The following is a 10921-nucleotide window of genomic DNA, read 5'->3' on the forward strand; positions in this document are numbered from 1 at the left end:
TAGCGTATAGGTTAGCACTTGCCTCGCATGCAGTGGGTTCAATTCCCGGGCGAAACCTTAGGCAAGTTTCTTTATTCCACGTGCCTCTATTTACCTAGCAGTAAGTAGGAACCCGCTTGTTCGGTGATTGTCAGATTGGTATCCGGGGGTAAAAGTCCCTCGAAAAATAATAAATAAATCAATAATAAATAATTTAGTCATTCAATCCATGCCTGTTTGTGGGGCACTGCTGTGCGGAATTGGCTACTGTGTTTCACCCACAAAATATACAGTCAATTCACTTTATAATATATTCTGTGAAGCGCATTGAGATGTCTCAATGATGTGATAAGCGCCTTGGGACATTCCCGATGTGAAAGGCGCTATACAAATGTAATTTTGTATTGTATTGTATTGTATTGTATAAGGCGCTATATCAAATGCAAGGATTATTATTATTTTCATTACAATGTTGAATACGAACATAGGAACAGGAGTAGGCCATTCAACCCCTCAAGCCTGTTCCGCCACCCCCACCTCCAGAGACTGTACAGGAGGAGGTATTGGAGGTGATGGTGTGTGAGTGTAGCCGTTCTTCTGTTCTCAAATGTGAACAGTATGGTTGAATCAGTAATTTTAATTGCAGGCAGAGCAGCTTAGTATGGTTGTGTGCTTTTAATATTTAATAAGCTGCCATTCTTTATATGCTTTAGAACTGGAAACAATTCCGTCCAGATTGTCTCCTCACCCGTGTATTGGCAATTAGGTCTTAATGCAGCTATCTTTCTCTTCCACTCACCCATATTCCATCAGGGAGAGCATTTAGATAGAACACCAGTGGCTTTTAGTAGATTAATACATTCACCGAGATCAAAATCCTTTTATCCTTTCCTGCCCCTTAGACCATGGAGCCCTAGAAATTTACAGCTCAGAAGAAGGCCATTCGGCCCATCATATCTGTGCTGGATCATTTAACCCAACTCTTGCCATTATGTTCCCAGATCTTCACCGTCTCTGTAAAGCTCTACCAGATCTTTTCCTGCTTGCAAGGCTTTGTACGAGTACAAGTGCTCTCATTGTCCTGTCCAAAGATTCTACTTCTATCTAAAGTCAGCATTTTAGCTGTGAGACCGGACTTGAAACATGTTTACAAAGATTATTTTGGGACCCCCCCCCCCACCCACATCTCGGATTTTACTGAATCTCTTTGAAAAATATGGCGAACAAGATTTGGTGATTTCCAGTACAGACAGATTCAGTGAGAGAAGAGAGTGAGGTCAGTTTTTTCAAGGCAAGAAATGTGGTTGGTTGGTGGGTAAGGTTACATAACGTTACGTGGAGCAACAAAGCAGGGAAATGGGCCGTTTGGTTCAACTAGAATGCACCTGTGTTTATACGCCACACAAAAACCTCTCTATTCTCTTCTCCCTCACGTGTGCCCAGGATTTTGTGAATTTAAGTGATTTTTAAAGTTTTGGAAATTGTACAACAACATCAAATCGCATTCATACAGCGCCTTTCATGGCGGAAGGATGTCCCAAGGCACTGGACAGTTGAGGGTTTGCACCCAGGCTGGGGGTTGGAATCAAGAAGGATGGAGGGTAGCTGGGAGGGTGGTTGAAAGGTCTTGAGGCAGGCGAGGGAAGGGGTGATGCGGAGGGATTCCAGGTTGGAATTCCAGAGGATGGGGACTGTAAGGCTGAAGGTCTTGACTGCTGATAGTGGGGAGGACAGGGCAAGGGACGTGAAGCAAGCCACTGAGCGGAGGGAGCGGACAGGTTTGCATGGTGTTAATAGGTCGTAGATGTAGGGAGGAGGAAGGCCGTGGAGGGTTTTAGAAGCCAGGATAAGGATTTGACATTAAAAGATTTTTTTTAAATCATAAAAAGGGCACAGCTTTGTCAATACAGATGAAAAAGAGACATTGTTAGGGTTTGGAATTGCGAATACAGGTTACAGTAAACCCCTCCTCGAACACTGGTCAATTCTGCTTGACTGATGAGAACTGATTGTCCCAGTCAGGGGTCAGAGTGAACACCTGAGTCTGTGCTCCGCAGACATGAGGAGGCATTTGATCTAAAGCTTTTTCTGCTGATGTTTTTCGCTCTTATTTTTTCCTGCTCTTTCTCTTTTCCACTTTCCGCTTGGTTTCTCGTTCACTCGTAAACATCAGACTCGCTTTCCCACCCTAACCCCCTCCTTCGTTATGATTGAGATTATTTTCAAAATATTTTTCCTTCTCCCATCCTTCCTCCCTCACCCTCCATCCCTCCCTCTCACTCACTCCCGCCCTCTCACTCGCTCTCCCTCCTTCCCACTCGCTCCCTCTCTCTCACTTGCTCCCTCCTTTCCACTCGTCCTCCCTCCCTTCCTCCCTCCTTCCCTCCCAGCACTACTCATCTCCCCTTCTCCTCTTCCCCCTCTCCCTTTCTCTCTCCCCTTCCCCCATCACTCCCTCTGCCTCCACACCCCCCTCAACCCGACTCCCCTCACCACACTCTATCCATGCTCACTCTTCCTGGGTTGAAATCGGTGGTGATAAATAAAGCTCTCGCTGATGGCAGTGACTTATGTAGTGTTTTGTTTTTTTACATAAAAGAAAGGAGCCCTTTTCGAAAATGTCTAAGTTCATTTTTTTCTCATCCACTGGAGCGTGGTGCAGGCGAGTCTATATCAGCTAATGACCTTGCATTGTGCACGAGGCATGTGGAATTACTGATCCCTCCCTCCAATGACTCTGGGTTGTTCGGCTGCTTTGCTGGTGACTCACAGTCACAGACCCAGAATGTCAACATGAAGCAGCAATAATCCAGTTAATTATAGATGTGTTTTTTTTAAAAAAACTGTCGCAGAGACTGAACATCGAATCAGAAATAAAAGCTCCCGCTTTGGTTAAATCATTCGGTACCAGATTCCAGACGAGTTCCATCCACTCCATTTTTGTAGGATTTCAGAGTGTTCTGAATTTGGAGGATTTTGTAGGATTTCAGAGTGTTCTGATCCTTACATCCTTACATACATCCGTATGTAGTTTGAGACCGTTTTGTTACGAATTTCTTTTAAGAATTGCCGGGAAATGTCTTCAAGATTATGACTGAATTCGACAATTTGCCAACTCCTGCATGGTCTGAAATACTGCATTAATAGAGTGATGGAACCGTCGTCAAATACCTCCCCTGAGGACTTTGCTCTTTGATCTGCCTGAGTCACCTCCCCTCTCTCCTTGGCTCCGCTACTGTTAAGCGCTCTGAGACTCAACTCCGTGTGAAGAACATGATATAAATGCAGGTTGTTATTGTTAAAATTGCCCTTCACATCCATGTCCTGCTGCCCGGATGAAATATTGTTCTGACTTTTACTATCTCAAAGCCATTTAGCATGTTATAGACCTCAATAAGCTCCTCTGTGACACAGAGCCATCTCTACTCAGGGCTGAAGAGACCCGGTTTACCTACTTGCATCTTGTTCTCTTTATTACACGCCCATTTTCGCTTTTTGTTACTTGTGGCATTGAAAGCTGCTCCTTTTCTCACTACCGTGACTTACTGAGACATGATGTTGATGTTGTGCCTTTCCGTTTCTCTCCCTTTCTCCCCTCTCCAACACGCACGCACGCACACACACACATACACCACACACACACGGACTCACACGCACACACTAACTTATTCACACACACACACACACACACACACAAATACTTTCTAACTCATTCACGTATACACACACACACACTCTCTCATACACACATACACAGAGGCAGCCAATGGGAATGTGCCAGCAGGCCAGAGGCCACCGCCGCGAATCAAAGACATTCAGATCAACAATCAGATCATCAAACTGAAATACTGCTACACGTGCAAGATATTTCGTCCACCCCGGGCATCCCACTGTAGCGTCTGCGATAACTGTGTTGGTGAGTGCCATCTTTGTTCTCTTCTGAACCTGTTTAACTCATGTTCATACTTTGGTGAAAGAAGCATTTGAGGGTTCTGAGAAAGAGAGTATTGTGTGGTTTATTTCAAGCCAGACTGCAGTGGCCTTTCCTAGTCCTGTATATTCCTGTGGTCATGAATGATAAATCTGAATTGAATTGAACTGACGTGAATTGGGATCAACTGTGGGAGTCTTTGTGACTCACATCAGGACTGTTTCTGTGTTCTAGGTTTCCGCTATTGCTTAAATGTACAAAGTAGTAGCTCCTCTCTAACCGTATTAAACTTCTCAAAAGTGTAGATAAATTGATGCCAGCATGATTTAGATTCAGAAGATTGTGGGTTCAAGCCCCACTTTGGAGCTTTGAGCTCCAGGTCTAGGCTGATATTCCAGAGCAGTGCTGGGCGAGCATAGTGTATTGAGACATCTCAATGAAGTGACAAAGTACTAAATCGAATGATTATTATTGTTGTTATCAATTGATTTGTAGCCTGAAAAGTCACTTCTTAAGCCTGTGAGAGCGTTTCATCTTGAAAGTGTAAGTTTGTATAGATTTGGGAAAAATTCGTGAAAACGTTTCCTAAAAATAATCTTCTTCCGAATTAAGATTGAATTCAATAATTGCGATTTAGTGTTTCAATATTTCGATTTTAAAACAAATTAACAATATTTTTTTCTCTCTCTCTCCCTCTCAACCCTCTCTCTCTCTCTCATTCCCCAGAACGCTTTGACCATCACTGCCCGTGGGTTGGAAACTGTGTGGGGAAGAGAAATTACCGATTCTTTTACCTCTTCACTTTGTCACTGTCCTTCCTCACCGTCTACATCTTTGCTTTTGATATTGTCCACGTGGCACTGAGTAAGTTAACCAACAACAACAACAACAACAACAACATACATTTACATAGCATACCTCCCATAGGGTAGGGTCCCAACAGCAAGTCATTAACCGAGCACACGGGGGAGTTGGTGAAAACGGACCATGTAATAATATAGTCAAGAGAAGTGTGGAAGGAGAGTTTAGGTGAATATTTTTCACTCTGAGAGATGTTGATAAGTGGAAAGATCTGCCAAGTTAAGTGGCAGAGACAGAGTCCATTTGTGAGTTTCAAGAGGGAAGTAGACAGGTATGTTAAAGATAGCATGGGGGATAAGGCAAGGCAATGGGATTGAATGAACACCTCTGCGAGCCGTTGTAGTCTTTATGGGTTGAATGGTCTCCTTCTGTGCTGTAAATTTCTATTATTCTAAAGCTAGTGGATTCCTTAATCGTTGAAAAGATTGATAGCAGTTGAGTCCAGGAATTAAACCTTTGAGTGATGGCTAGAATGCAAGTGCTTTGAGACAACCCCCGATCTGAAAGGCACCATATAAGTGTAACCTGTGTTGTATTGTATCCCCAAATCCTGTTGTACTGATGACCATTTTCCTAGTGTTCAGAATTGTATGAAATTTTGCAAAAACAAGTCTTCAAGTCTGTCTTAATTTGGAGACAGATTTGTCCGTAATTCCAAAGAAGAACTGTGAAAAATCAGCTTCTGAATTTTGTTATCCCAAACTCCACAACATCTGACGTTTTAAGGCAACTGTCTTAAGACTTAAGAACAAAAGGATTTTCAGAGCCCGGTTACATGCGTGTCAGTTTCTTTTGGCGTCTGAGGCAGCTAATTAGAATGTGCCCATCTTGACTGAGCAACATCCTGCTGCAGTGTGCTTCCAGTTGATAAGTAGGAAGTGTTTTGTCAGATGATTTCTCAGACACAACTATTGCCAGACTGTATGAGCCTCCTACATATGGTATTTTAACCAGTGGGAACTGAAATTACTTCATCCATTCTGAGGACATGATTCATAGCGTCCGAGTTCAGTGTTAGCGGCAGTCAGCTACGTGGATTAATTTGGTTCCTCAAACACAGACCAAACCAGCCAGATCTCATCAGTGCTTACATCTAATTTTAGAAGTAATCAATATGGACAAAACAAAAACCAGGATCACAACATGCTCTTTTCGCCTTCGGGTTTGCCCCCTGCTTCACGCCTGTGTTTAATGTTAATGTATTTTCTTTCTATTTTTTTTTCGTCGCTCAGGGTCGGTGGACAATGGCTTTTTGAGCACACTGAAAGACACTCCTGGAACATATCCTTGCTGAGAAACGTGCTCATGGTGAAACTTATTAGGACAGGAGCTCATTTTAAACACTTGCGCCCTGCCGGGATGCATGTGGGCATTTTTACATTGCGGACTCTTTAAAGGCAACTTGTAATTTCCTTTACAGGGTGCGTTTGCTTACAAAAAGTCACTCCACTTTACAGGTAATCCTGTGAAGCTCTTTGAGACATCCTCCTAACTGGCAAACCACTCTGTCAAACGTGAGGACTATTATTGTTGTTATTTGTGGCATTGAAAGATGATAATGCAGTACCTGAGGCATTAATAATCCTCACATTTGATAAAGTGCCTCATCACGTCATCGAAAAGTCTCAAAAAGCTTCACAAGATTTACTATCTAGTGTGGTGACCATGTATTTATAGACAAGCACGGCAGCCACTTTTGCACAGCAATGCCCCACAAATTGCCATAAAGCGAGTGACCTATTTTATCTGGGGGATTGTGGTCAGGTCAATGTTTTATCAATGTTTTACTGGCATCACTGCATTGTAGTGTTCATTTTTGTTCTTTATTAATGTTCCTTAACTCCTCCATCACGGTGCTGGAGGTGGTGATCTGTTTCTTCACGCTATGGTCTGTTATTGGTCTCTCTGGATTTCACACCTATCTCATTGCCCTCAACCAGACCACCAATGAAGATGTAAGTACAATGTGATGGGCTAACATTTACTCACAATGCAAGGGTTTGGAGATTCTCCGACTGTTTAATAGGGAGATAGTAGAGGTAGATTGGGTTCACAAATTCAAGAGGCAATTTAATGACTACTTTAATAAGGGCAGATTTAACAAGGATCAGAGCAGTGCAGGTTTATTTTGGTTTGTTTTAATGTTATTGGCGATCAAATGCTCTAAAATGCTGAGAAAATAAGATACATCTAGACCCAGGTGGAATACCTTCCCCTGATCTCAACTTGGCAACTGCCCTAGGGTAATGATCAGTGCATTTGTAACATTAATACCATCGATTGTGATTTGCTGTCTGTAAGTGAGGCTTAAACCTCACTGCATTCATGTGAGGTACAATTGATGGACACACAGATGCAGCCACATGTATCTAGGCAAAGGGTTTGCTGTGATTTTGCTGAGTTTGGGTTTTACAGGCGTGTAACAGAGAATGTGTTGCTTTTGCTTAACGGGATTTTGCCTGCATCGCAAAAGGTCTGTCTTCTCTTTCACAGATTAAAGGTTCCTGGTCAGGGAAGAACGGAATTCATAACCCTTACAGCCATGGGGCTGTAATCAAAAACTGCTGTGAGATCCTCTGTGGGCCAGTGCCCCCAAGGTAAGGAAGCTGTCTTCATTTGGACAATACTTGCTATTCGTATCTTCATGACTATTTGCAACAATTTGCATAACAATTTGCAAAACAGTGGAGTCCTGAGGCTCAGTGGTTAGAGCACTCGCCTCGCAAGTGAAAGACTGAGGTTCGATTCCCCGCCGGGCGAAATGTTGGGCAAGTTTCCTTACTCCACACACCTCTGTTTACCGAGTACTAAGTAGGAATCTGGTTGTTAGTCGATTGGCTACTTGTTTTTCCAGGGTTAATAATTCCTTAAAAAAANTAATAAATTGGTCACTTCAATCCACGACTGACTATTTGTGGAACACTGCTGTACCCAATTGGCTGCCGCGTTTTGCCCACAAAATATACAGTATATTCAAAGGTCTGATGGTTTTCAGTCTTGAGAGAAGATGACTCTAGAGGGGTCTTTATAGAGGTGGATAACATGTAAATGGGATCAAAGAAAGTATACCCAGAATTAATACTTTAAAATGCACGAAGATGGTAGAACAAGAAGACATATGGAGTTGCAAAGAGCAATTTCAGGATAGACACCAGGAAAGTGTTTCTGTTCCCAGATGGTAATTAACAAGAAGGGTGGTTGAGGGCAAAGTACAAGGTGCAGTTGGCAAGAGCCAAGGCTTGAAGATTGGAATAATAATATATGAAGAATGGCCACTTGAGAAGTATTGGAGGTGGGCTGATGCCTGTCAGGAACCATACACCAGCAAACATCAGCACCTACAGCAATAGCTGGACGGGAAAGTAAAGTGGGGAACTCTGTGCTCCCAAAAATTCCATTGTGCGCTTTTCCCCCTGGCGCAAACTGCACCTCTGCCTTCTAACTACAGAATAGTACTGCTGTGGCCCATATTGTCCTGCTTTCTGGAGCAGAGATATAGGTAGCAATATCAAGAACAACTTGCATTTATATAGCGCCCTTCACACAGGTTAGCATCTTGGAGCGCTTAACAGTGGTGGAGCCTGACTCTGAGCTGGGGAGAGGTGACCAAAGGCACGGTTGAAGAGGAAGGTCTTCAGGTGTGATCTGAAAATGGTGAAGAAGGGGACAAGGTGGAGGGATTGAGGGAGAAAGTTCCAAAGTTTCAAGGTGTAGTGGCTGAAAGAATTGCTGCCGATGATGGAACGGAGGGGACGAGGAACACGCAGGAGGCCAGAGCCAGCTGAGTGGAGGGGAGGGTGGGGGAGTGGGGAGTGAGCAGGTTGGAGGGGTAGAGAGGAGCCAGGGTGTGAAAGGATTTGTAACGAAAACAGATGACCTCCAAGGGAAGATGTAAAAGGTTTTTATGCACACCCTTCCCCGTCTCTCTGTTAAATCACAACTCAACTCAAGCTCTGTTTCTCTTTAGTGTTCTTGACAGAAGAGGGCTCATTCTGGTCGATGCTGGTGTGTCGGTTACAGGCAACCGCAGTACAAAGACAGCGATGCAATCTACGGTAAGACATGTGTGTATTAAGTGACGATTCTGTGGTTCGGTCAGTGTTGAGGAGACTGTATGTGTGTTCACTGGGTTGATTGGATTCAACTGATAACTAGAGTGAACATGCTGAACAGCACATCACTAGAGGACAATCTGTGCGCAAAATAGAATAGTGCAGGAAGCAAGTTCGCTGCCTGAAAATGGATTGGATGACATTGTTGAAGTTTGGTGCTGTGACTATTCTCAGTGGGTGGGAGGTAAGCAGCTTGAGTTGGCTCCAAGGTGACATGCATGGCAACGGGATGCCAGAATCAAGTCAACCCTCTGTAGCGGTCTCGGTAGTCCGATTCCTGACCCAGATAAGTCTGCAATACTCCCAAGGTACTGCTGACGACAGACAAGCCAGCCTGGCTCGTCGACAGGACTTGGAGGGTCAGAATGGACCAGGGATTCTTCCTTGTTTGGCTCCTGTTAACCCTGCAAGCCAAAGCTTTAGCAGGTTGGGTGGTCCTGGCTGGACAAGCAGTGAGAAGCTTCAAGAAGAAAAAAAATAGTTGAGCGATGTTTCTTTTTTGACTAATATCATTGGGTTTTTCATTTTCTAGCAATGCAAATAGTAAAAATGGGGGATGAAGCCATTATTAACATTATTGAAAGATAAAAAGCAAAATTTGTAAAATCAGTAAAGAATCAAAGTGTATTTATTCACAATCGATAAAGGTATTTTGTTTGGGTGATAGATTCATAGTTATAATTAGGGTATAATTATAATTAATTATTGTTTGAGTGATAGGTAAATAGTTGATCGTGGTAGATTTTGCCCACAAAATACAGTCACTCCACTTGACAATATATTCGGTGAAGCGCTTTGTGACGTCTCAATGATGCGATAAGGCGCTATATCAAATACAAGGATTATTATTATTTTTAATAATAGTAAGCATCATTTTGTTCCTTTTTTTTCCAGGGTAGGTAGTTGCGTGACTGCAGGTGACAAAAAGGGTTGCAAAAGGTAAGGTTTTGTTTCTAAAAACAGCTGCCTTTTATCTTTCAGGCAAGTAGACCTTCACTGATAGCCAGCGAGCAGGCGTCAGTCAAGCCAAACACCCTGGTGCCCGGCCAAACCGAACCGGATGCAAAAGAGACACTTGGTGTGGACAAGCCACCACCACAATCCCCACCACCGCAGGAGCTGAAGGTGAAGCCTGGTTCAGGGGTCCTCCGGAGGGAATCGAGCACAACAGAAGCTTTGCACCAAGCGCCTGCCTTTTAGCCAGCTTCACTTGTGGACTAAGTGAGAACGAAACGGGAGGACGCAGTTTGTAGAACGAGGTGGGGAGAGCCTACGTTCCACAGAAATGAAGGGGCGAACCTCGTCGGATCCCGTGATTTCCAACCAATTCAGTATTGTACAATTTATATGAAGGAGTCTTCTTTTATTTTGGTTGGTGGGGGGGGGGGCGGGGGAGAGGGGGAAAGGGGAGGGGAGCAAAGAAGTGTCAGACTACGAATGTTAAAATTGGGGAATGTTTAAAATGGGATGAAGACGTCTACTCTGAAGCCTTTTTTCACGTGACGTATCTATTTGAGCTCGATTTGAATATTGTACTCGCATTCTCGGCTAACACTCAACCTCTAAAAACACCAGTGACGCAGGGCAAATCCTACAAAAGACAAGTTGCTGCGAGACCGTTCCATCCAGGGTACGTTTTTGCAACCCCCCCATTGCAAATAAGTCGCAAGATAATTGCTCCAGATATTTTGCGGGGCTGTGATGTTTGAGGAGGATGGCACGAGTGACTTTTTGATGACTAGAAGCTGGCTAGTTGCAGCTCCCACCTGCTTACAGGCAACTTACAGGCCAGTTGTTAATGGTGGCTGGGGTATCTGTCTGAGTCCATATGAAACAGGTGCGAGCAGATCGTGTGTCAACAGGCATGTGAGTACATGGATGCAGCCATATTGACCCGCACCCTGTATTTACAGAGGGCTGTGCTCATTTGCTTGGTGTGCAATGGAATTGATGGTGTCAGTCCGGGGGTTGTTAACTCCAATCTTCAAACCACTATTTACACAACACAAGTGTTCTTGTACAGTCTTTGTGAGCAGGG

General features: G+C 43.8%; 1 protein-coding gene across 2 annotated transcripts in view; it reads left to right on the forward strand.

Moving 5' to 3' along the window:
* The window catches only part of zdhhc9 (zinc finger DHHC-type palmitoyltransferase 9), a 39103-nt gene extending 28847 nt beyond the window's left edge, over positions 1–10256 (forward strand). For both annotated transcript variants that reach the window (XM_042340668.1, XM_007891722.2), the window contains 7 exons: positions 3737–3895; positions 4637–4774; positions 6004–6052; positions 6624–6726; positions 7265–7368; positions 8739–8826; positions 9865–10256. In XM_042340668.1, coding sequence (XP_042196602.1) covers positions 3737–3895; positions 4637–4774; positions 6004–6052; positions 6624–6726; positions 7265–7368; positions 8739–8826; positions 9865–10083 — 860 coding nt within the window. In that variant the 3' untranslated portion in view covers positions 10084–10256. The remainder of the gene's footprint in view (positions 1–3736; positions 3896–4636; positions 4775–6003; positions 6053–6623; positions 6727–7264; positions 7369–8738; positions 8827–9864) is intronic.
* The last annotated feature ends 665 nt before the right edge of the window (positions 10257–10921 follow it).

The sequence above is a fragment of the Callorhinchus milii genome, unplaced genomic scaffold, assembly GCF_018977255.1.
Source record: "Callorhinchus milii isolate IMCB2004 unplaced genomic scaffold, IMCB_Cmil_1.0 Scaffold15, whole genome shotgun sequence".
NCBI classification, from domain to species: domain Eukaryota; kingdom Metazoa; phylum Chordata; class Chondrichthyes; order Chimaeriformes; family Callorhinchidae; genus Callorhinchus; species Callorhinchus milii.